At 35.6% G+C, this 27,496-nt stretch overlaps 2 protein-coding genes across 2 annotated transcripts in view; one reads left to right on the top strand and one right to left on the bottom strand.

Moving 5' to 3' along the window:
* LOC133606938 (uncharacterized) overlaps positions 1-20,810 on the bottom strand; it is a 33,624-nt gene extending 12,814 nt beyond the window's left edge. Inside the window, exons 1-4 of the mRNA XM_061961405.1 lie at positions 20,671-20,810; positions 11,968-12,721; positions 11,692-11,744; positions 11,541-11,614 (exon numbers count right to left, since the gene is read on the bottom strand). Of these exons, the coding sequence (XP_061817389.1) occupies positions 11,541-11,614; positions 11,692-11,744; positions 11,968-12,623 (783 nt within the window). The 5' untranslated portion in view covers positions 12,624-12,721; positions 20,671-20,810. The remainder of the gene's footprint in view (positions 1-11,540; positions 11,615-11,691; positions 11,745-11,967; positions 12,722-20,670) is intronic.
* Positions 20,285-27,496, top strand: part of foxp2 (forkhead box P2) — a 476,912-nt gene continuing 469,700 nt past the window's right edge. The window contains exon 1 of the mRNA XM_061961406.1: positions 20,285-20,527. The gene's annotated coding sequence lies outside the window, so the exon portion shown is untranslated. The remainder of the gene's footprint in view (positions 20,528-27,496) is intronic.

Genomic DNA, 27,496 nt, shown 5'->3' with positions numbered 1-27,496 from the left:
TAAAAAAACGTAAATTACGGACTTTTTTTCTCGACACTTTGAACCCTGGGGCTTAGAAAACGGTGCGGCTAATTTATGGATTTTACTTCGCTGGCGGCCATAATGCAAATAATTTTCATTAGACGCATGCAAAGACACTGAAAAGGTGTGTTATTGTTTTGCGCTACGGCGCCATCTTTTGGATGAATCCGCTCACTGCCGGTGCCTTCCCTTTAGAGCGGGGGTGTCAAACTCAAATACAGAGTGGGCCGAAATTTAAAACTGAACAAAGCCGCGGGCCAAGGTTGAACAAATTAACCTTTTTGATAGGGACCCAAACAAGTTTTGCATTGAATATTGAACAAGCAAGGCTTATATAACTTTATAGTGACATGCAAAATCGAGTTTTAAATAATAATTAAAGCTGCAAGCAGCGTTGGTCGGGCCCGCGTATTTGGCAGGTGCTAGTCCTAAGTGTCCCAATACTTTTGTCCAGTTTTAGTAGTAAGTGTCCCAATACTTGTGTCAAGTTGTAGTCCTAAGTGTCCCAATACATTTGTCCAGTGTAGGTGTCCCAATACTTTTTTCCAGTGGTAGTCCTAAGTGTCCCAATACTTTTGTCCAGTGTAGGTGTCCCAATACTTTTGTCAAGTTTTAGTCCTAAGTGTCCCAATACTTTTGTCAAGTTGTAGTCCTAAGTGTCCCAATACTTCTGTCCAGAGTAGGTGTCCCAATACTTTTGTCCAGTTTTATTCCTAAGTGTCTCAATACTTATGTCCAATTTTCGTCCTAAGTGTCCCAATACTTTTGTCAAGTTGTAGTCCGAAGTGTCCCAATACGTTTGTCCAGTGGTAGTCCGAAGTGTCCCAATACTTATGTCAAGTTTTAGTCCTAAGTGTCCCAATCCGTTTGTCAAATTTTAGTCCTAAGTGTCCCAAAACTTTTGTCCAGTTTTAGTCCAAAGTGTCCCAATACTTTTGTCCAGTTTTAGTCGTAAGTGTCCCAATAATTTTGTCAAGTTTTAGTCCCAAGTGGCCCAATACTTTTGTCAAGTTTTAGTCGTAAGTGTTCCAATACTTTTGTCCAGTTTTAGTCCCAAGTGGCCCAATACTTTTGTCAAGTTTTAGTCCCAAGTGGCCCAATACTTTTGTCCAGTTTTCGTCCTAAGTGTCTCAATACTTATGTCCAATTTTCGTCCTAAGTGTCCCAACAACTAACCCTAACCCTAACCCAATACGTTTGTCCAGTGGTAGTCCGAAGTGTCCCAATACTTTTGTCAAGTTGTAGTCCGAAGTGTCCCAATACTTTTTTCCAGTGGTAGTCCTAAGTGTCCCAATACTTTTGTCAAGTTGTAGTCCTAAGTGTCCCAATACTTTTGTCCAGTGTAGGTGTCCCAATACTTTTGTCAAGTTTTAGTCCTAAGTGTCCCAATACTTTTGTCAAGTTGTAGTCCTAAGTGTCCCAATACTTCTGTCCAGAGTAGGTGTCCCAATACTTTTGTCCAGTTTTATTCCTAAGTGTCTCAATACTTATGTCCAATTTTCGTCCTAAGTGTCCCAATACTTTTGTCAAGTTGTAGTCCGAAGTGTCCCAATACGTTTGTCCAGTGGTAGTCCGAAGTGTCCCAATACTTTTGTCAAGTTGTAGTCCGAAGTGTCCCAATACGTTTGTCCAGTGGTAGTCCGAAGTGTCCCAATACTTATGTCCAGTTTTAGTCGTAAGTGTCCCAATAATTTTGTCAAGTTTTAGTCCCAAGTGGCCCAATACTTTTGTCAAGTTTTAGTCCCAAGTGGCCCAATACTTTTGTCCAGTTTTCGTCCTAAGTGTCTCAATACTTATGTCCAATTTTCGTCCTAAGTGTCCCAATACTTTTGTCAAGTTGTAGTCCGAAGTGTCCCAATACGTTTGTCCAGTGGTAGTCCGAAGTGTCCCAATACTTTTGTCAAGTTGTAGTCCGAAGTGTCCCAATACTTTTTTCCAGTGGTAGTCCTAAGTGTCCCAATACTTTTGTCAAGTTGTAGTCCTAAGTGTCCCAATACTTTTGTCCAGTGTAGGTGTCCCAATACTTATGTCAAGTTTTAGTCCTAAGTGTCCCAATACTTTTGTCAAGTTTTAGTCCTAAGTGTCCCAATACTTCTGTCCAGAGTAGGTGTCCCAATACTTTTGTCCAGTTTTATTCCTAAGTGTCTCAATACTTATGTCCAATTTTCGTCCTAAGTGTCCCAATACTTTTGTCAAGTTGTAGTCCGAAGTGTCCCAATACGTTTGTCCAGTGGTAGTCCGAAGTGTCCCAATACTTTTGTCAAGTTGTAGTCCGAAGTGTCCCAATACGTTTGTCCAGTGGTAGTCCGAAGTGTCCCAATACTTTTGTCCAGTTTTAGTCGTAAGTGTCCCAATAATTTTGTCAAGTTTTAGTCCCAAGTGGCCCAATACTTTTGTCAAGTTTTAGTCGTAAGTGTTCCAATACTTTTGTCCAGTTTTAGTCCCAAGTGGCCCAATACTTTTGTCAAGTTTTAGTCCCAAGTGGCCCAATACTTTTGTCCAGTTTTAGTCCTAAGTGTCTCAATACTTATGTCCAATTTTCGTCCTAAGTGTCCCAATACTTTTGTCAAGTTGTAGTCCGAAGTGTCCCAATACGTTTGTCCAGTGGTAGTCCGAAGTGTCCCAATACTTTTGTCAAGTTGTAGTCCGAAGTGTCCCAATACTTTTTTCCAGTGGTAGTCCTAAGTGTCCCAATACTTATGTCAAGTTTTAGTCCTAAGTGTCCCAATCCGTTTGTCAAATTTTAGTCCTAAGTGTCCCAAAACTTTTGTCCAGTTTTAGTCCAAAGTGTCCCAATACTTTTGTCCAGTTTTAGTCGTAAGTGTCCCAATAATTTTGTCAAGTTTTAGTCCCAAGTGGCCCAATACTTTTGTCAAGTTTTAGTCGTAAGTGTTCCAATACTTTTGTCCAGTTTTAGTCCCAAGTGGCCCAATACTTTTGTCAAGTTTTAGTCCCAAGTGGCCCAATACTTTTGTCCAGTTTTCGTCCTAAGTGTCCCAATACTTTTGTTCAGTGGTATTCATAAGTGTCCCAATATTTTTTTCCAGTGTAAGTGTCCCAATACTTTTGTTCAGTTTTGTCATTTTTTTCTTCCGAGGAGCAGTTTTTTCTCCGTGTTATTCAAAAATTGCTCTAGAGCGCAATTTTTAATTTTGGGGTTAGGTTTTTTCATTAGATAGCAATTTTTGCCAGTCCTGATGTGTGTGTTCAGTTTGGTGAGTTTTGAAGCGTGTTAAGGGGGTCAAATTACAGCTCAAAGAAGCAAAAGTGACTGTTTTTAGTACTTTTTTGTCTTGAAGGGGGAATTGCCAACTTCCTGTTGATTTAATTAATAAAAAGTAGGTCTAAGTGAGACCTACATAGAGGTTTTTGTTTCATGTCTTTACGACATTTGTACTGGGAGTTAGAGGTAGTTTTTGTTTTAGGGGGCGCTAGAGCGCAATTTTGAGTTTTGGGGTTTGATTTTTTTTTACCAAAGAGTTTTGTTCGCGTTTATTGATGTGTGCGTCAAATTTGGTGAGTTTTGAAGCATGTTAAGGGGGTCAAATTACAGCGCAAAGCTGCGGAATAATAATAATAATAATAAAGAAAGAATAAAACCTTACAAATTCAATAGGCCTCTTTTCTATTTGTGGCCTTCTGAGGTAAATATCAACATTTACTTTTTCCACAGGCTAATACATTTTAAAATAAAATAATGAATAAACCAACCATTCAGGACTAATCTGATGTGCCCAAGCCAGATACCTGCCATCTTTTCTTGGATGCTAGTTCGTTAATGTCGGGGCTCAGGCTTTGAGCTGAGGCAACCCTCATTATCCAACGAAGGTGTTCATCAGTCATTATATTTCGTGTTCCACAGTCTTGGGGGGCGTGCCTTACAGGCACTGCTTTTAACGTCCTCTACGAGCTGACGTCACGTCTGCTTTTCATCCCTTCTAACAACGTGCCCGCCCAGTCACAAGATTTGAGCGGCTTCTGTACGCGCAGACACGTAAATACAAAGCATACTTCATCAACAGCGATACAGTTTACACTGAGAGTGGCGGTATAAGCAACTTTAACATTTTTAGAAATATACGCCACACTGTGAATCCACACCAAAGAAGAATGACAAACACATTTTGGGAGACAGTAACACAACATAAACACAACAGAACAAATACCCAGAATCCTTTGCAGCACCCTCAGTGAAACCTGTTATCGCTGAAGATCAAGTATGCGTTGCATTCACTTCTGTGTGCGTGCCAAAGCCGCACATATTATGTAACTGGGCCAGCACTCGTTGGACTGGACGAAAAGGGGACGTTACAAGTCTTGCGAGGGGCACTGAAAATTGGGAGTCTCCCGGGAGGTTTGGCAAGTATGAGAATTAGCGGTGTACCGCGGCACCGCCGCTATATATAATCGGCGGGCCAGCTCTGGTGTTAATTTGATATCACTTCACGGGCCAAGTGAAATTACACGGCGGGCCAAATTTGGCCCGCGGGCCAGAGTTTGACACCCATGCTTTAGACCGAGCTTTCAACCGGGCCGTCCGGTCTTCTCGGCTCACATGGCGTTTCTACTTTTATGGATTCTACGATATTAACAATTCTTACTTATTAACCGTCCCATGCGTGATGTCTGTGCGAGTTTATTTCTTGCAAATTGAACCGGCTATCATAATGTAATGAAGTTTGCATCATTAGCGTTAGCTAATATGCTAACATGTTTGCAAGTGTCTTTGTTAGTAGTAATAACTTTTGATTTTCACAATTCACAAAGACGTCACCGTGGAGTTATTGAGTCTGTCTAGCTGACGGGAGAGCTACGTTCCGCAGCCAGCGGGTCCATGACGATGACTTCTGTTTTGCCTGATCAGCCCTTTTACTGCCACGTTGACAGGCACCGTTTGGAAACAATTAAGGTATGTAAATTAGCTAAACTAATTAAAATGAGTTACGTAAAATAAACATTGTACTGATATGATCCAGTTTAAAGGGGAACATTATCACCAGACCTATGTAAGCGTCAATATATACCTTGATGTTGCAGAAAAAAGACCATATATTTTTTTAACCGATTTCCGAACTCTAAATGGGTGAATTTTGGCGAATTAAACGCCTTTCTAATATTCGCTCTCGGAGCGATGACGTCACAACATGACGTCACATCGGGAAGCAATCCGCCATTTTCTCAAACACCGAGTCAAATCAGCTCTGTTATTTTCCATTTTTTCGACTGTTTTCCGTACCTTGGAGACATCATGCCTCGTCGGTGTGTTGTCGGAGGGTGTAACAACACCAACAGGGATGGATTCAAGTTGCACCAGTGGCCCAAAGATGCGAAAGTGGCAAGAAATTTGGACGTTTGTTCCGCACACTTTACCGACGAAAGCTATGCTACGACAGAGATGGCAAGAATGTGTGGATATCCTGCGACACTCAAAGCAGATGCATTTCCAACGATAAAGTCAAAGAAATCTGCCGCCAGACACCCATTGAATCTGCCGGAGTGTGTGAGCAATTCAGGGACAAAGGACCTCGGTAGCACGGCAAGCAATGGCGGCAGTTTGTTCCCGCAGACGAGCGAGCTAAACCCCCTATCGAGCCTAGCTTCCCTGGCCTGCTGACATCAACTCCAAAACTGGACAGATCAGCTTTCAGGAAAAGAGCGCGGATGAGGGTATGTCTACAGAATATATTAATTGATGAAAATTGGGCTGTCTGCACTCTCAAAGTGCATGTTGTTGCCAAATGTATTTCATATGCTGTAAACCTAGTTCATAGTTGTTAGTTTCCTTTAATGCCAAACAAACACATACCAATCGTTGGTTAGAAGGCGATCGCCGAATTCGTCCTCGCTTTCTCCCGTGTCGCTGGCTGTCGTGTCGTTTTCGTCGGTTTCGCTTGCATACGGTTCAAACCGATATGGCTCAATAGCTTCAGTTTCTTCTTCAATTTGGTTTTCGCTACCTGCCTCCACACTACAACCATCCGTTTCAATACATGCGTAATCTGTTGAATCGCTTAAGCCGCTGAAATCCGAGTCTGAATCCGAGCTAATGTCGCTATAGCTTGCTGTTCTTTCCGCCATGTTTGTTTGTGTTGGCTTCACTATGTGACGTCACAGGAAAATTCTCATACTTGCCAAAATTTTAACGATGGTTAAAATCAGGCACTTTGAAGCTTTTTTTTTTTTTAGGGATATTGCGTGATGGGTAAAAAAATTTTTAAAACTTCGAAAAATATAATAAGCCACTGGGAACTGATTTTTAATGGTTTTAACCATTCTGAAATTGTGATAATGTTCCCCTTTAAGAGGTTGTTCAAATTAATAGTGCTTACACAGTACAAAAGAAGAAAAATTATGAGAAATACTTTCAACCTTATTAAAAATAAGATATTCTTCATCTCAGTATGTTAATAATGACTGACTTAATTATATATTACAAAACTGTTGTATTACTCATTCACGGATGCCATTTTACTATAAAAAAAAGTCAGTAAATGAATGTATATATTTGTAAACGCTCTGAACTACTCCTTTTCGGACATGATGTAAAGTGAAATGATATGAAATTGTGTGATGTATTATGCTGTAAGTGTGTTCATGTTCCAAATAAACTAAAGAAAGAAAAAAGAAAAACAATTTCAAGATCTAAAAGTAAATAACTCCTTTTACAACGTAAATATCTGCGGCTTATAGTCCATTGCGGCTAATATATGGAATCTTTTTTTTTTTTATTCTAAAATTTAGTGGGTGCGGCTAGCGGGTCCATGACGATGACTTCTGTTTTGCCTGATCAGCCCTTTTACTGCCACGTTGACAGGCACCGTTTGGAAACAATTAAGGTATGTAAATTAGCTAAAATTACACTAATTAAAATGAGTTACGTAAAATAAACATTGTACTGATATGATCCAGTTTAAGAAGGTTCAAATTAATTGTGCTTACACAGTACAAAGAAGAAGAATTATGAGAAATACTTTCAACCTTATTGAAAGATATTCTTCATCTCAGTATGTTAATAATGACTGACTTAATTATATATTACAAAACTGTTGTATTACTCATTCACGGATGTTATTTTACTATAAAAAAGTCAGTAAATGAATGTATATATTTGTAAACGCTCTGAACTACTCCTTTTCAGACATGATGTAAAGTGAAATGACATGAAGTTGTGTGATGTATTATGCTGTAAGTGTGTTCATGTTCCAAATAAACTAAAGAAAGAAAAAAGAAAAAAAAATTCAAGATCTAAAAGTAAATAACTCCTTTTACAACGTAAATATCTGCGGCTTATAGTCCATTGCGGCTAATATATGGAATCTTTTTTTTTTTTTATTCTAAAATTTAGTGGGTGCGGCTAGCGGGTCCATGACGATGACTTCTGTTTTGCCTGATCAGCCCTTTTACTGCCACGTTGACAGGCACCGTTTGGAAACAATTAAAGTATGTAAATGAGCTAAAATTAAACTAATTAAAATGAGTTACGTAAAATAAACATTGTACTGATATGATGCAGTTTAAGAGGTTGTTCAAATTAATTGTGCTTACACAGTACAAAAGAAGAAGAATTATGAGAAATACTTTCAACCTTATTGAAAATAAGATATTCTTCATCTCAGTATGTTAATAATGACTGACTTAATTATATATTACAAAACTGTTGTATTACTCATTCACGGATGTCATTTTACTATAAAAGTCTGTAAATGAATGTATATATTTGTAAACGCTCTGAACTACTCCTTTTCAGACATGATGTAAAGTGAAATGACATGAAGTTGTGTGATGTATTATGCTGTAAGTGTGTTCATGTTCCAAATAAACTAAAGAAAGAAAAAAAGAAAAACAATTTCAAGATCTAAAAGTAAATAACTCCTTTTACAACGTAAATATCTGCGGCTTATAGTCCATTGCGGCTAATATATGGAATCATTTTTTTTTAAATTATAAAATTTAGTGGGTGCGGCTAGCGGGTCCATGACGATGACTTCTGTTTTGCCTGATCAGCCCTTTTACTGCCACGTTGACAGGCACCGTTTGGAAACAATTAAGGTATGTAAATTAGCTAAAATGAGTTACGTAAAATAAACATTGTACTGATATTATCCAGTTTAAGAGGTTGTTCAAATTAATTGTGCTTACACAGTACAAAGAAGAAGAATTATGAGAAATACTTTCAACCTTATTGAAAGATATTCTTCATCTCAGTATGTTAATAATGACTGACTTAATTATATATTAAAAAAACTGTTGTATTACTCATTCACGGATGTCATTTTACTATAAAAAAAAGTCAGTAAATGAATGTATATATTTGTAAACGCTCTGAACTACTCCTTTTCAGACATGATGTAAAGTGAAATGATATGAAGTTGTGTGATGTATTATGCTGTAAGTGTGTTCATGTTCCAAATAAACTAAAGAAAGAAAGAAAAAAGAAAAAAAATTAAAAGATCTAAAAGTAAATAACTCCTTTTACAACGTAAATATCTGCGGCTTATAGTCCATTGCGGCTAATATATGGAATCTTTTTTTTTTTTTATTATAAAATTTAGTGGGTGCGGCTAGTGGGTCCATGACGATGACCTCTGTTTTGCCTGATCAGCCCTTTTACTGCCACGTTGACAGGCACCGTTTGGAAACAATTAAGGTATGTAAATTAGCTAAAATGAGTTACGTAAAATAAACATTGTACTGATATGATCCAGTTTAAGAGGTTGTTCAAATTAATTGTGCTTACACCGTACAAAAGAAGAAGAATTATGAGAAATACTTTCAACCTTATTGAAAATAAGATATTCTTCATCTCAGTATGTTAATAATGACTGACTTAATTATATATTACAAAACTGTTGTATTACTCACTCACGGATGCCATTTTACTATAAAAAAAAGTCTGTAAATGAATGTATATATTTGTAAACGCTCTGAACTACTCCTTTTCAGACATGATGTAAAGTGAAATGATATGAAGTTGTGTGATGTATTATGCTGTAAGTGTGTTCATGTTCCAAATAAACTAAAGAAAGAAAGAAAAAAGAAAAAAAAGTAAAAGATATAAAAGTAAATAACTCCTTTTACAAGGTAAATATCTGCGGCTAATATATGGAATCATTTTTTTTTTTATTCTAAAATTTAGTGGGTGCGGCTAGCGGGTCCATGACGATGACTTCTGTTTTGCCTGATCAGCCCTTTTACTGCCACGTTGACAGGCACCGTTTGGAAACAATTAAGGTATGTAAATGAGCTAAAATTAAACTAATTAAAATGAGTTACGTAAAATAAACATTGTACTGATATTATCCAGTTTAAGAGGTTGTTCAAATTAATTGTGCTTACACAGTACAAAGAAGAAGAATTATGAGAAATACTTTCAACCTTATTGAAAGATATTCTTCATCTCAGTATGTTAATAATGACTGACTTAATTATATATTACAAAACTGTTGTATTACTCATTCACGGATGTTATTTTACTATAAAAAAGTCAGTAAATGAATGTATATATTTGTAAACGCTCTGAACTACTCCTTTTCAGACATGATGTAAAGTGAAATGACATGAAGTTGTGTGATGTATTATGCTGCAAGTGTGTTCATGTTCCAAATAAACTAAAGAAAGAAAAAAAGAAAAAAAAATTCAAGATCTAAAAGTAAATAACTCCTTTTACAACGTAAATATCTGCGGCTTGTAGTCCATTGCGGCTAATATATGGAATCTTTTTTTTTTTTTATTCTAAAATTTAGTGGGTGCGGCTAGCGGGTCCATGACGATGACTTCTGTTTTGCCTGATCAGCCCTTTTACTGCCACGTTGACAGGCACCGTTTGGAAACAATTAAGGTATGTAAATTAGCTAAAATTAAACTAATTAAAATGAGTTACGTAAAATAAACATTGTACTGATATTATCCAGTTTAAGAGGTTGTTCAAATTAATTGTGCTTACACCGTACAAAAGAAGAAGAATTATGAGAAATACTTTCAACCTTATTGAAAATAAGATATTCTTCATCTCAGTATGTTAATAATGACTGACTTAATTATATATTACAAAACTGTTGTATTACTCATTCACGGATGTTATTTTACTATAAAAAAGTCAGTAAATGAATGTATATATTTGTAAACGCTCTGAACTACTCCTTTTCAGACATGATGTAAAGGGAAATGATATGATATTGTATTATGCTGTAAGTGTGTTCATGTTCCAAATAAACTAAAGAAAAAAGAAAAAAAAATTCAAGATCTAAAAGTAAATAACTCCTTTTACAACGTAAATATCTGCGGCTTATAGTCCATTGCGGCTAATATATGGAATCTTTTTTTTTTTTTATTATAAAATTTAGTGGGTGCGGCTAGCGGGTCCATGACGATGACTTCTGTTTTGCCTGATCAGCCCTTTTACTGCCACGTTGACAGGCACCGTTTGGAAACAATTAAGGTATGTAAATTAGCTAAAATGAGTTACGTAAAATAAACATTGTACTGATATTATCCAGTTTAAGAGGTTGTTCAAATTAATTGTGCTTACACAGTACAAAGAAGAAGAATTATGAGAAATACTTTCAACCTTATTGAAAATAAGATATTCTTCATCTCAGTATGTTAATAATGACTGACTTAATTATATATTACAAAACTGTTGTATTACTCACTCACGGATGTCATTTTACTATAAAAAAAAGTCAGTAAATGAATGTATATATTTGTAAACGCTCTGAACTACTCCTTTTCAGACATGATGTAAAGTGAAATGATATGAAGTTGTGTGATGTATTATGCTGTAAGTGTGTTCATGTTCCAAATAAACTAAAGAAAGAAAGAAAAAAAGAAAAAAAAATTCAAGATCTAAAAGTAAATAACTCCTTTTACAACGTAAATATCTGCGGCTTATAGTCCATTGCGGCTAATATATGGAATCTTTTTTTTTTTTATTCTAAAATTTAGTGGGTGCGGCTAGCGGGTCCATGACGATGACTTCTGTTTTGCCTGATCAGCCCTTTTACTGCCACGTTGACAGGCACCGTTTGGAAACAATTAAGGTATGTAAATTAGCTAAAATTACACTAATTAAAATGAGTTATGTAAAATAAACATTGTACTGATATGATCCAGTACAAAACTGTTGTATTACTCATTCACGGATGTCATTTTACTATAAAAAAGTCAGTAAATGAATGTATATACTGTATTTGTAAACGCTCTGAAGTGGGAAAGGGGTAGGATCTTCCTACTCCTTTTCGGACATGATGTAAAGTGAAATGATATGAAATTGTATTATGCTGTAAGTGTGTTCATGTTCCAAATAAACTAAAGAAAGAAAGAAAACATTAAAAAAAATAAAAGATCTAAAAGTAAATAACTCCTTTTACAAGGTAAATATCTGCGGCTAATATATGGAATATTTTTTTTTTTTATTCTAAAATTTAGTGGGTGCGGCTTAAGTGCGCTCTATAGTCCAGGAAACTACGGCACATACACCTAGTTATTTGCTTCCATTGCCCAGTAGAACTGAACCTTACCAGGGGTTTGTGTTCTGCAGGGTGAAATAACGACACGCCCTCTGCACTCTTCTCCTCAAGCGAGGCCTCGGCTTCTACAGAGAGAGACAGTCAAGGTGTCAAAGTTCCTCTGGACTGGGATGAACACAACATAAACATGGAAAATACGCACTTGTGCTCAGTACGGCCGTGTCGTCGCTCGGTTTTTCCTGAGTGCCTCCCCTCCTGTAACATTGTCATGGGTCAATATCAATGATGCTATACTTTGTGGGCTTTGTTGCACGTAAACTAGCACAAAGGACAGGAAGCGCGTGTCTTTTCTGTCCACATTGGCACGTCACGGAAAAGCCAGGGACAAGAACACCATATATGGGCAAAATGCTCGAGTTATGTAAGTGTCAAGAGCCTACTTATCCAACGATAACATGAGGTTGTTTTTTTTCCTGACCTGTTCGCTTTGAGACAGCTCCTCTGCACTTGCTTCAGAGGACTCTTCTGGTGGCAGAACACCACGTAGTTCATCTCCATGTTATTGGCCCAAAAAGTGCCCGCCGACGTCTCGTAACGCAGACAAAACTCCACCCGGGTGCCCTCTTTCTCCAAGGGGGGGACCACCGTGTACTGGAAGGTAAACCTATCTGTTTTGCGATCACTGGATCCTGGCACGTAGTCGGCCAGCAGGTCAAAGCAACTCCGCCAGCTGTCCAGGGTGATCCTGGCGTAGACGGCCTTGCTGTAGCAGAGGTTGCGCACCCTCACGGTGCCTCGGAGGGTGGTGGTACCCGGGAGGAGCTCGATGCTCTCCAAGTCCACCATCCGCGCTTCCAGGCTGCGCTCCAGCTCCTCCGAGGACTCGGGCGCGGTGAAGAGACAGGACAGGTAGAACTCCTCAGCCGGGGTCACTTCGTCCTCATCGCTGACCTCCTCCGCGGCGTCCACAAACTCCTTCACGGAGACCAAATCGAGGCCGAACGCGTCCGCGAACGACACCTTCCTGCGGATTACTGGCGCCGCCGTCTCTTCATCCTCGTCCGCGGTCACGTCTGTCCTGATCACCTCTTTCTCCCGATCTTCCTCCAGGTGTCGCATGTACAGCGCCGCCATGGTGTTGCGGTGGTCTGGGTGGGTGGCGGCGGGCGGCCCGTCCTGGCTCGGAGGGTGGCGCGGAGCGGAGTGGCCCTCAAGCTCGGCCCGCAGGGACACTGGAGAAAGGCGAGTGAGAAAGGGAGAGAGGACTGACTGGACAGATGGAGTTGGGTTACAGCTGCCAGGACTATTAATAGGACACAGCGGGGGGCTGCGTGGTTATCCCTCCGGGTTTATCCCCCCGTCACTGTTTTGCTCGCTACAAAATAAATAAATCCAAACGGCGCGGCTTACGTAACGCTTTTTGACGACACATCAGTACGTGACCGAGCTCGTGTTTGCAGGGCTGATGAAGTCCTTAAAGAGAAACCGCACTCTATTTGGAATTTTGTTTATCATTCACAGCGCTTATGTGAGACAAGACCACACATGTTTTTCCTTCTTTTTTTTTTTTATCAATTCTAACTTGTAAATAAACTTTAGCAAGAGTCAGCTTACAGTGGAAGTAATTGGATGTCTCTATTACGCCTATAAAGCCCTCTAGAAAACCTCCATCAGAGTTTTACTGTATATCCATGCTGTAAATATATATATATATACAGGTAAAAGCCAGTAAATTAGAATATTTTGAAAAACTTGATTTATTTCAGTAATTGCATTCAAAAGGTGTAACTTGTACATTATATTTATTCATTGCACACAGACTGATGCATTCAAATGTTTATTTCATTTAATTTTGATGATTTGAAGTGGCAACAAATGAAAATCCAAAATTCCGTGTGTCACAAAATTTGAATATTACTTAAGGCTAATACAAAAAAGGGATTTTTTAGAAATGTTGGCCAACTGAAAAGTATGAAAATGAAAAATATGAGCATGTACAATACTCAATACTTGGTTGGAGCTCCTTTTGCCTCAATTACTGCGTTAATGCGGCGTGGCATGGAGTCGATGAGTTTCTGGCACTGCTCAGGTGTTATGAGAGCCCAGGTTGCTCTGATAGTGGCCTTCAACTCTTCTGCGTTTTTGGGTCTGGCATTCTGCATCTTCCTTTTCACAATACCCCACAGATTTTCTATGAGGCTAAGGTCAGGGGAGTTGGCGGGCCAATTTAGAACAGAAATACCATGGTCCGTAGACCAGGCACGGGTAGATTTTGCGCTGTGTGCAGGCGCCAAGTCCTGTTGGAACTTGAAATCTCCATCTCCATAGAGCAGGTCAGCAGCAGGAAGCATGAAGTGCTCTAAAACTTGCTGGTAGACGGCTGCGTTGACCCTGGATCTCAGGAAACAGAGTGGACCGACACCAGCAGATGACATGGCACCCCAAACCATCACCCAACCATGCAAATTTTGCATTTCCTTTGGAAATCGAGGTCCCAGAGTCTGGAGGAAGACAGGAGAGGCACAGGATCCACGTTGCCTGAAGTCTAGTGTAAAGTTTCCACCATCAGTGATGGTTTGGGGTGCCATGTCATCTGCTGGTGTCGGTCCACTCTGTTTCCTGAGATCCAGGGTCAACGCAGCCGTCTACCAGCAAGTTTTAGAGCACTTCATGCTTCCTGCTGCTGACCTGCTCTATGGAGATGGAGATTTCAAGTTCCAACAGGACTTGGCGCCTGCACACAGCGCAAAATCTACCCGTGCCTGGTTTACGGACCATGGTATTTCTGTTCTAAATTGGCCCGCCAACTCCCCTGACCTTAGCCCCATAGAAAATCTGTGGGGTATTGTGAAAAGGAAGATGCAGAATGCCAGACCCAAAAACGCAGAAGAGTTGAAGGCCACTATCAGAGCAACCTGGGCTCTCATAACACCTGAGCAGTGCCAGAAACTCATCGACTCCATGCCACGCCGCATTAACGCAGTAATTGAGGCAAAAGGAGCTCCAACCAAGTATTGAGTATTGTACATGCTCATATTTTTCATTTTCATACTTTTCAGTTGGCCAACATTTCTAAAAATCCCTTTTTTGTATTAGCCTTAGGTAATATTCTAATTTTGTGACACACGGAATTTTGGATTTTCATTTGTTGCCACTTCAAATCATCAAAATTAAATGAAATAAACATTTGAATGCATCAGTCTGTGTGCAATGAATAAATATAATGTACAAGTTACACCTTTTGAATGCAATTACTGAAATAAATCAAGTTTTTCAAAATATTCTAATTTACTGGCTTTTACCTGTAGCAGCATAAACTAGTTAGCGCTCTGTGATCACGGCGCCGCTAAAAGTAGTTCCTCTGCGTTAGCAACTTTAATAACAATATTGCTAATACTTGGTCAATATTCAGGTCACAACACGTCGGCGTTTTTTGGATGTTTTTAGAGGGCTTTATAGACGCATTAGCTGCATTACAAATTGCAATCCATAAAAAAAAGAAAAACATTGTGTTATTGGCTTGCATAGGTTAAATAAATAAAAAAAAGTGCACTTTCAATTGAAGCCTGCGCAGATTCTATATTCCCCATGATGCATTGTTTTGAAGTGCGAGTCTTCACATTATTTTGGAGCCAAAAGAAAGTCCAAGAGATTACTTTGTCCTTTGTAGCAGATTAAGGCCTCAATGTGTGCTATGTGATCAACCATGTGATGGGTAATTCAAGTAATCCTCACTGAGACAGCCCCCCCACACACACACACACACCTACCAAAGTTACAGTAAATCTTGTAGACTTCAATGCCAGTTGCACAATCCCTCCTTTGTTCTGAGGCCAAATTTTCCCTCTAATAGCTTTTAATAGTCAGTATATTCACAGGCATTGCTATTCTTTTGCATTGGCTTAATAAACAAGTGCTTTAAAATGGTTAACGTTGGTGAAAATTCATAAATAATTTTACAGTGTGCCAGAAAATAATGTATTCATTAATAGGATTGTGTTTGAAATATAACGTATCTATCCAAAATGTCTTAGTCACTGCTTCTTGTAATTACAATGTTCGACCGTTAGATGGCGGTGTTCCCTCGCAGTAAAACACATGCCTTGGCAGACTGCAGTTCCTTTTTTTCACCAATAGGTGGCAGCAAACGACAACATTTCAATTATAGTGATTTTCTTATGGCAATCATTCTCTCAGTCCACGGATCCATTTTTGTTAAAATGTTAAAATCTTAAATTAAAGCATATTTTAATTTTGAAAAAGGCCATAATTAGATACGTTGTAGGTCCATTCTTTCTATGCAAACAATTTTCTAGGATTAGTAGCAACGACTTAAGCTTGATTATAGTGGTTATCATACAATTTCTCACACACACGCACAGATAATACACGTTAGTGAAATTGTTTGAATAATTAAAAAAAAAATGTAGAATGCAATTTCGGGGAGATTGTTGATTATATTAGTCATCTGCACTGCATATAAAAATATTAATTAAAAAAAATGTGTTCAAGTATCTATTAATTCACCTAAAGAGTCACGTATGTTTATTTTATAATACTAATTTAATCGTAAATAATTCAAATGTTAAAAAGATATTTTGTGTTTCTTTTAATTAAAAAAAAATGTAGAATGCAATTTCGGGGATATTGTTGATTATATTTGTCATCTGCACTGCATATAAAAATATTAATTAAAAAAAATGTGTTCAAGTATTTATTAATTCACCTAAAGAGTCACATATGTTTATTTTATAATACTAATTTCATAGTAAATAATTTAAATGTTTAAAAGATATTTTGTGTTTCTTTCAATATTGCGTGTTTTTAATATTTATCATTTAAATCATACAATTTCTCACACACGCACAGATAATACACGTTAGTGAAATTGTTTGAATAATTGAAAAAAAAAATGTAGAATGCAATTTCGGGGAGATTGTTGATTATATTGGTCATCTGCACTGCATATAAAAATATTAATAAAAAAATGTGTTCAAGTATTTATTAATTCACCTATTTATTAATTCACCTAAAGAGTCACATTTGTTTATTTTATAATACTAATTTCATCGTAAATAATTTAAATGTTTAAAAGATATTTTGTGTTTCTTTCAATATTGCGTGTTTTTTAATATTTATCATTTAAATCATACAATTTCTCACACACGCACAGATAATACACGGTAGTGGAATTGTTTGAATAATTTAAAAAAAATGTAGAATGCAATTTCGGGGAGATTGTTGATTATATTTGTCATCTGCACTGCATATAAAAATATTAAGTATCTATTAATTCACCTAAAGAGTCACATATGTTTATTTTATAATACTAATTTCATAGTAAATAATTTAAATGTTTAAAAGATATTTTGTGTTTCTTTCAATATTGCGTGTTTTTTTTTTATTACGGATTATTAGTAATATCAATTATTTTATATACCCAATCACAACATTTGAAATGTATTGATGTATTTATATTATTCACATATTCATGTATTTAAAAGTTTTTGTGACATTGTGGTTGGTCGATGTGTATTTCTACGGGAAAATAGTAGTAAATACAATTGTTGATTATATTGGTCATCTGCACTGCATATAAAAATATTAATTAAAAAAAAATGTGTTCAAGTATCTATTAATTCACCTAAAGAGTCACATATGTTTATTTTATAATACTAATTTCATAGTAAATAATTTAAATGTTTAAAAGATATTTTGTGTTTCTTTCAATATTGCGTGTTTTTTTTTTATTACGGATTATTAGTAATATCAATTATTTTATTTACCCAATCACAACATTTGAAATGTATTGATATATTTATATTATTCACATATTCATGTATTTAAAAGTTTTTGTGACATTGTGGTTGGTTGATGTGTATTTCTACGGGAAAAATAGTAGTAAATACAATTGTTGATTATATTGGTCATCTGCACTGCATATAAAAATATTAATTAAAAAAAATGTGTTCAAGTATCTATTAATTCACCTAAAGAGTCACGTATGTTTATTTTATAATACTAATTTCATAGTAAATCATTTAAATGTTTAAAAGATATTTTGTGTTTCTTTCAATATTGCGTGTTTTTTAATATTTATCATTTAAATCATACAATTTCTCACACACGCACAGATAATACACGGTAGTGAAATTGTTTGAATAATTTAAAAAAAATGTAGAATGCAATTTCGGGGAGATTTTTGATTATATTTGTCATCTGCACTGCATATAAAAATATTAATTAAAAAAAATGTGTTCAAGTATCTATTAATTCCCCTAAAGAGTCACATGTGTTTATTTTATAATACAAATTTCATAGTAAATAATTTAAATGTTTAAAAGATATTTTGTGTTTCTTTCGAACTTTCTTTCTTTTCTTATCGAACACACTTTATTGATATTGATTACGTCTCTATTGATATCGTTTTTATGGTCTAGCCCTACTAATTTGTATACAATACGTGTTTTCTTTCCTGCCCAAACTCCGATCTTCATCATGTAAGAATAATAATTATTGAACCTTTTATCGAACACACTTTGTTGATATCGATTACGTCTCTATTGATATCGTTTTTATGGTCAAGCCCGACTAATTTTTATACAATACATGTTTTCTTTCCTGCCCAGACTCCGATTTTCATCATGTAAGAATAACAATTATTGGACGTTTTATCGAACACACTTTATTGATATCGTTAAATTTAATTTAATTTAATTAGCTATTTTTTGTAATTTTTTTTAAATTATTTTTATTCTACCATCCTAGTCATGTCTGTTGTGTCCTTGGGCAAGACACTTCACCCTTGCTCCTGATGGCTGCTGGTTAGCGCCTTGCATGGCAGCTCCCTCCATCAGTGTGTGATTGTGTGTGTGAATGGGTGAATGTGGAAATAGTGTCAAAGCGCTTTGAGTCCCTTGAAGGTGTCAAAGCGCTATACAAGTATAACCCATTTATTTATTTATCATTTATCAATATTGCGTGTTTTTAATATTTATCATTTAAATGTTTTATTATTACGGATTATTAGTAATATCAATTATTTTATTTACCCAATCACAACATTTGAAATGTATTGATATATTTATATTATTCACATATTCATGTATTTAAAAGTTTTTGTGACATTGTGGTTGGTCGATGTGTATTTCTACGGGAAAATAGTAGTAAATACAATTGTTGATTATATTGGTCATCTGCACTGCATATAAAAATATGAATTAAAAAAAATGTGTTCAAGTATCTATTAATTCACCTAAAGAGTCACATATGTTTATTTTATAATACTAATTTCATAGTAAATAATTTAAATGTTTAAAAGATATTTTGTGTTTCTTTCAATATTGCGTGTTTTTTTATTTTTTATTACGGATTATTAGTAATATCAATTATTTTATTTACCCAATCACAACATTTGAAATGTATTGATATATTTATATTATTCACATATTCATGTATTTAAAAGTTTTTGTGACATTGTGGTTGGTTGATGTGTATTTCTACAGGAAAATAGTAGTAAAATACAATTGTTGATTATATTGGTCATCTGCATATAAAAATTTTAATTAAAAAAATGTGTTCAAGTATCTATTAATTCACCTAAATAGTCACATATGTTTATTTTATAATACTAATTTCATAGTAAATCATTTAAATGTTTAAAAGATATTTTGTGTTTCTTTCAATATTGCGTGGTTGTTTTTTTTTTATTACGGATTATTAGTAGTATCAATTATTTTATTTACCCAATCACAACATCCATCCATCCATCCATTTCCTACCGCTTGTCCCTTTTGGGGTCGCGGGAGCCTATCTCAGCTGCATTCGGGCGGAAGGCGGGGTACACCCTGGACAAGTCGCCACCTCATCGTAGGGCCAACACAGATAGACAGACAACATTCACACACTAGGGCCAAAAAATAAAATAAAAATTATATATATATATATATATATATATATATATATATATATATATACATATATATATACACACATACATTATATATGCATATATACTACGAACAATGGGAGACTGGGCTTTCTGCTCCGCCGCTTCCAGTCTGTGGAACGCTCTCCCTGACCACCTGAGGGTACCACAGACTGTGGATGCTTTTAAAAAATGCTTAAAAACCCTTCTTTTTAAGAAAGCCTTTTTTAAGATATATGCATACTATTTTTAGCTGTTCTAGTTTTTATTTTTATTTATTTTTTTATTATCTTTTAATTTTTTTTATTTGTTTTCTTTTAATACACTGTAGCACTTTGAGGTTGTTTACTCAATGTCAAGTGCTTTTTACAAATAAAATCTATTATTATTATTATTATATATACAGTACAGCCCAAAAGTTTGGACACACCTTCTCATTCAACGTGTTTTCTTTATTTCCATGACTATTTACATTGTAGATTGTCACATCACATTTGAAATGTATTGATATATTTATATTATTCACATATTCATGTATTTAAAAGTTTTTGTGACATTGTGGTGGTTGATGTGTATTTCTACGGGAAAATAATAGTAAATACAAAAAAAAAAAATTGGCCTAAACAAAAAAAGTTTTACTGCGACTTTTGTTGACATAGCAGGTGGTCAAGTGACGTCACATGGGGTCGCAGTGCGCCCAAAAATAACAGCGCACACCTCCGCGTGTAAGCAAGTGCCTTCCCCAGAGGGGAGGGTGATGGGTTCGAGTCCCAAATTGCGTGCATACATCTTGATGTGTGTGTTTGAATGGAAACGAGCATAAAAAAAAAAAAAACACACACACACACACACACACACAAGCCGCCTCTTTTCGCATTGCGCGTCATTCAAACGGGACTTGCTGGGTTGCACTAGTAAGCCTAATAACCGCGGAGATACCAGACCACAGCGGAGGAATATTGCGACTTTAAAAAAACAAAAAAAACAAAAAAAACTTTATTTACCCTCCTTGTTCCTTTTCGTTATGGTCAAGCGTGAAGATTCTTCGTCACCTGCCCTTTTCTTGACTTCGCCGCGAGGGAAATAAACCTTGTGTGTGTTGTTTTTATAGGTAAGTTTCCTCGTTTCCGTGTTACTTCGCGCACTTTTCATCCAGGAAGTGGATCTACTTTTACTAAACAACAACGCGTGTTATTTGTTTTTTTTTAAAAGAGCGTAAATTAAAGACGAGTGTTTAAAAGTAATGGAACTCACGGCTGTGTGCGTGGACGTCGTGGGAACTTTCTTCCCGTTCTCCTCCGCGGCCGACGACGGGTTTGTGTCTTTTCGCCGTTTTAATTAATGAAGTACGGCATCCCGCGAGGTCGCGTGCTCTTAATGACGTCAACAAAACTCGTCACAAAGCAAAAAAAAAAAATTACTTTTAAAAATATCAATGTTTTTTTTTTTTTTTTGGGATATTTCTTTTATTCTTTGTTGTCTTTGGAAAAAAAAAAATAGTGTTACATGCACATAGAATTATTGTGCCTTTCCATACTATCAATTATTTGATCACTAATCAATATTAGTTGTCGAGACCCTCCAGGTTGGATCCGCAGGGTGCACAGGTGTGCTCCCATGCCCTCACTCAGCAACTCTTCAAAAGGATGCAATAAACACCCCCCCCCCCCCCCCCCCCCCTTATCTTTTGAAATATGTCAGCCACGGTGCACAATTGGCCCTCTTTTTTGCGCTCCCTGTAATCATTTCTTCAAAAAAATGTTTATGCTACAAGAAAAGGTCACTTCGTTTTGCACAAAAAACAGTACTGAGCGCACTTATTAATAAAGGCATCCACGTTTTTGATTGCGGCTTTTACCGCGTGGGCGGTCGTGCCCCTATGGTAATAGGGAAATGAATACCCTCCACTGGATTTATGCGTGTAACCCAGAGCTGGGCAAATACTTTGACTCAGAGAAAAAAATGTGTCGGGGGGCTGTGGTGTATACATTATATGTAGACATTTAGCTGTAAAAATCAGCTGTATAGTACGTGTGTTTATTTCTAGGAACACTAACCCAAAAGTCACAATGTCCGATAGAGTTAAAAAAAATGTTATGACAGACCACTTCAAAAAAACGGAATGGAATTTTGCAGTTTTTTTACTGAATGGGACACCCAAAATGTACATGAAAATAAAGAAAGTAGGATTTGCAATACTAACTACGAACAATAAAACACTGAATATTAACAACCTCTTTTACTTCTCAGACCAGCTATTTTTTTCAATGGGCCAAGGTGTATGTGTTTATAAATTATATGTACACATTTAACTGTAAAAATCTGCTGTATAGTACGTGTGTTTATTTCTAGGAACACTAACCCAAAAGTCACAATGTCCGATAGAGCTAAAAAAACGTTATGACAGACCACTTAAAAAAAACGGAATGGAATTTTGCAGTTTTTTACTGAATGGGACACCCAAAATGTACATGAAAATAAAGAAAGTAGGATTTGCAATACTAACTACGAACAATAAAACACTGAATATTAACAACGTATGAACCTCTTTTACTTCTCAGACCAGCTATTTTTTTCAATGGGCCAAGGTATATGTGTTTATAAATTATATGTACACATTTAGCTGTAAAAATCTGCTGTATAGTACATGTGTTTGGGTAAAAAAAAAATTCTAGGAACACTAACGCCAAAAGTCAAAATGTCCAATAGAGTTCTAAAAATGTTATGAGAGACAACTTAAAAGAAAAACGGAATGGAATTTTGCAGTTTTTTACTAAATGGGACACCCAAAATGTACATGAAAATAAAGAAAGTAGGATTTGCAATACTAACTACGAACAATAAAACACTGAATATTAACAACGTATGAACCTCTTTTACTTCTCAGACCAGCTCCTCGATAGTTGTCTATTTTTTTCAATGGGCCAAGGTGTATGTGTGTATAAATTATATGTACACATTTAGCTGTAGAAATCTGCTGTATAGTACGTGTGTTTGGGTCCCTTTTTTTTCTAACCTCAAAAGTCAAAATGTCCGATATAGTTAAAAAAACGTTATGACAGACCACCTCAAAAAAACGGAATGGAATTTTACAGTTTTTTAACTGAATGGGACACCCAAAATGTACATGAAAATAAAGAATGTGGGATTTGCAATACTAACTACGAACAATAAAACACTGAATATTAACAACATATGAACCTCTTTACTTCTCAAACCAGCTCCTCGATAGTTGTCTATTTTTTTTCAATGGGCCAAGGTGTATGTGTTTATAAATTATATGTACACATTTAGCTGTAAAAATCTGCTGTATAGTACGTGTGTTTAGGTAAAAAAAAATTCTAGGAACACTAACGCCAAAAGTCAAAATGTCCGATAGAGTTCTAAAAATGTTATGAGAGACAACTTGAAAAAAAACGGAATGGAATTTTACATTTTTTTTACTGAATGGGACACCCAAAATGTACATGAAAATAAAGAAAATAGGATTTGCAATACTAACTACGAACAATAAAACACTGAATATTAACAACGTATGAACCTCTTTACTTCTCAAACCAGCTCCTCGATAGTTGTCTATTTTTTTCAATGGGCCAAGGTGTATGTGTGTATAAATTATATGTACACATTTAGCTGTAAAAATCTGCTGTATAGTACGTGTGTTTGGGTCAATGTTTTTTCTAGGAACACTAACACCAAAAGTCACAATGTCCGATAGAGCTAAAAAAACGTTATGACGGACCACTTCAAAAAAACGGAATGGAATTTTGCAGTTTTTTACTAAATGGGACACCCAAAATGTACATGAAAATAAAGAAAGTAGGATTTGCAATACTAACTAGAACAATAAAACACTGAATATTAACAACGTATGAACCTCTTTTACTTCTCAGACCAGCTATTTTTTTCAATGGGCCAAGGTGTATGTGTTTATAAATTATATGTACACATTTAGCTGTAAAAATCTGCTGTATAGTACGTGTGTTTGGGTAAAAAAAAATTCTAGGAACACTTAACGCCAAAAGTCGAAATGTCCGATAGGGTCCTAAAAATGTTATGAGAGACAACTAAAAAAAAACGAAATGGAATTTTGCAGTTTTTTACTGAATGGGACATCCAAAATGTACATGAAAATAAAGAAAGTGGGATCTACAATACTAACTACGAACAATAAAACACTGAATATTAACAACGTATGAGCCTCTTTTACTTCTCAGACCAGCTCCTCGATAGTTGTCTATTTTTTTCAATGGGCCAAGGTGTATGTGTTTATAAATTATATGTACACACTTAGCTGTAAAAATCAGCTGTATAGTACGTGTGTTTGGGTCAATTTTTTTTCTAGGAACACTAACACCAAAAGTCACAATGTCAGATAGAGTTAAAAAAAAAACATTATGACAGACCACTTCAAAAAAACGGAATGGAATTTTGCAGTTTTTTTACTGAATGAGACACCCAAAATGTACATGAAAATAAAGAAAGTAAGATTTGCAATACTAACTACGAACAATAAAACACTGAATATTAACAACGTATGAACCTCTTTTACTTCTCAGACCAGCTATTTTTTTCAATGGGCCAAGGTGTATGTGTTTATAAATTATATGTACACATTTAGCTGTAAAAATCTGCTGTATAGTACGTGTGTTTATTTCTAGGAACACTAACCCAAAAGTCACAATGTCCGATAGAGCTAAAAAAACGTTATGACAGACCACTTAAAAAAAACGGAATGGAATTTTGCAGTTTTTTACTGAATGGGACACCCAAAATGTACATGAAAATAAAGAAAGTAGGATTTGCAATACTAACTACGAACAATAAAACACTGAATATTAACAACGTATGAACCTCTTTTACTTCTCAGACCAGCTATTTTTTTCAATGGGCCAAGGTGTATGTGTTTATAAATTATATGTACAGATTTAACTGTAAAAATCTGCTGTATAGTACGTGTGTTTGGGTAAAAAAAAATTCTAGGAACACTAAACGCCAAAAGTCGAAATGTCTGATAGAGTTCTAAAAATGTTATGAGAGACAACTTAAAAAAAACGGAATGGAATTTTGCAGTTTTTTACTGAATGGGACACCCAAAATGTACATGAAAATAAAGAAAGTAGGATTTGCAATACTAACTACGAACAATAAAACACTGAATATTAACAACGTATGAACCTCTTTTACTTCTCAGAGCAGCTCCTCGATAGTTGTCTATTTTTTTCAATGGGCCAAAGTGTATGTGTTTATAAATTATATGTACACATTTAGCTGTAAAAATCAGCTGTATAGTACGTGTGTTTGGGTCCATTTTATTTCTAGGAACACTAACCCCAAAAGTCACAATGTCCGATAGAGCTAAAAAAAAACGTTATGACAGACCACTTAAAAAAAAACGGAATGGAATTTTGCAGTTTTTTACTAAATGGGACACCCAAAATGTACGTGAAAATAAAGAAAGTGGGATCTGCAATACTAACTACGAACAATAAAACACTGAATATTAACAACGTATGAACCTCTTTTACTTCTCAGACCAGCTATTTTTTTCAATGGGCCAAGGTGTATGTGTTTATAAATTATATGTACACATTTAGCTGTAAACATCTGCTGTATAGTACGTGTGTTTGGGTAAAAAATGTTTCTAGGAACACTAACACCAAAAGTCAAAATGTCCGATAGAGTTCTAAAAATGTTATGAGAGTAAACTTTAAAAAAAACGGAATGGAATTTTGCAGTTTTTTACTGAATGGGCCACTCAAAATGTACATGAAAATAAAGAAAGTAGGATTTGCAATACTAACTACGAACAATAAAACACTGAATATTAACAACGTATGAACCTCTTTTACTTCTCAGACCAGCTCCTCGATAGTTGTCTATTTTTTTCAATTGGCCAAGGTGTATGTGTTTATAAATTATATGTACACATTTAGCTGTAAAAATCTGCTGTATAGTACGTGTGTTTGGGTAAAAAAAAAATTCTAGGAACACTAACGCCAAAAGTCAAAATGTCCGATAGAGTTCTAAAAATGTTATGAGAGACAACTTAAAAATAAACGGAATGGAATTTTGCAGTTTTTCACTAAATGGGACACCCACAATGTACATTAAAATAAAGAAAGTGGGATCTACAATACTAACTACGAACAATAAAACACTGAATATTAACAACGTATGAACCTCTTTTACTTCTCAGACCAGCTCCTCGATAGTTGTCTATTTTTTTCAATTGTCCAAGGTGTATGTGTGTATAAATTATATGTACACATTTAGCTGTAAAAATCTGCTGTATAGTACGTGTGTTTAGGTCCATTTTATTTCTAGGAACACTAATCCAAAAGTCACAATGTCCGATAGAGCTAAAAAAAAACGTTATGACAGACCACTTCAAAAAAACGGAATGGAATTTTGCAGTTTTTTTACTGAATGGGACACCCAAACTGTACATGAAAATAAAGAAAGTAGGATCTGCAATACTAACTACGAACAATAAAACACTGAATATTAACAACGTATGAACCTATTTTACTTCTCAGACCAGCTATTTTTTTTCAATGGGCCAAGGTGTATGTGTTTATAAATTATATGTACACATTTAGCTGTAGAAATATGCTGTATAGTTCGTGTGTTTAGGTAAAAAAAATTCTCGGAACACTTAACGCCAAAAGTCGAAATGTCCGATAGAGTTCTAAAAATGTTATGAGAGACAACTTAAAAATAAACGGAATGGAATTTTGCAGTTTTTTACTAAATGGGACACCCAAAATGTACATGAAAATAAAGAAAGTAGGATTTGCAATACTAACTACGAACAATAAAACACTGAATATTAACAACGTATGAACCTCTTTTACTTCTCAGACCAGCTCCTCGATAGTTGTCTATTTTTTTCAATGGGCCAAGGTGTATGTGTGTATAAATTATATGTACACATTTAGCTGTAAAAATCTGCTGTATAGTACGTGTGTTTAGGTAAAAAAAATTCTAGGAACACTAACGCCAAAAGTCGAAATGTCCGATAGAGTTCTAAAAATGTTATGAGAGACAACTTGAAAAAAAACGGAATGGAATTTTACAGTTTTTTTACTGAATGGGACACCCAAAATGTACATGAAAATAAAGAAAGTAGGATTTGCAATACTAACTACGAACAATAAAACACTGAATATTAACAACGTATGAACCTCTTTTACTTCTCAGACCAGCTCCTCGATAGTTGTCTATTTTTTTCAATGGGCCAAGGTGTATGTGTGTATAAATTATATGTACACATTTAACTGTAAAAATCTGCTGTATAGTACGTGTGTTTGGGTAAAAAAAAATTCTAGGAACACTAAACGCCAAAAGTCGAAATGTCTGATAGAGTTCTAAAAATGTTATGAGAGACAACTTAAAAAAAAACGGAATGGAATTTTGCAATTTTTTTACTGAATGGGACACCCAAAATGTACATTAAAATAAAGAAAGTGGGATCTGCAATACTAACTACGAACAGTAAAACACTGAATATTAACAACGAATGAACCTCTTTTACTTCTCAGACCAGCTCCTCGATAGTTGTCTATTTTTTTCAATGGGCCAAGGTGTATGTGTGTATAAAATATACGTACACATTTAGCTGTAAAAATCTGCAGTATAGTATGTGTGTTTGGGTCCCTTTTTTTTCTAACCTCAAAAGTCAAAATGTCCGATAAGAGTTAAAAAAACGTTATGACAGACCACCTCAAAAAAACGGAATGGAATTTTACAGTTTTTTAACTGAATGGGACACCCAAAATGTACATGAAAATGAAGAACGTGGGATTTACAATATTAACTACGAACAATAAAACACTGAATATTAACAATATATGAACGTCGCTCCTTTTTTTACTTCTCAGACCAGCCCCGTAGTTGTGTAACTTTTACAATCAAGCAAAACACAACAAAAATGTAAAAAAAAACCCAACAAAATATGAATGCAAGGTGTAATAAACACCTACAATATGATATATTATCACTTAAAAATCTGTTTCTGACACACGCGTTTCGGGCTGCCTGCTCTGAAAACAAACCCCGCCCACTCCGGTGCGTTCCT

Source organism: Nerophis lumbriciformis, linkage group LG05 (genome assembly GCF_033978685.3).
Source record: "Nerophis lumbriciformis linkage group LG05, RoL_Nlum_v2.1, whole genome shotgun sequence".
NCBI lineage: Eukaryota > Metazoa > Chordata > Actinopteri > Syngnathiformes > Syngnathidae > Nerophis > Nerophis lumbriciformis.
Note: the sequence above shows the minus strand (reverse complement) of the source record. Positions and strands in the feature narration are given on the sequence as shown.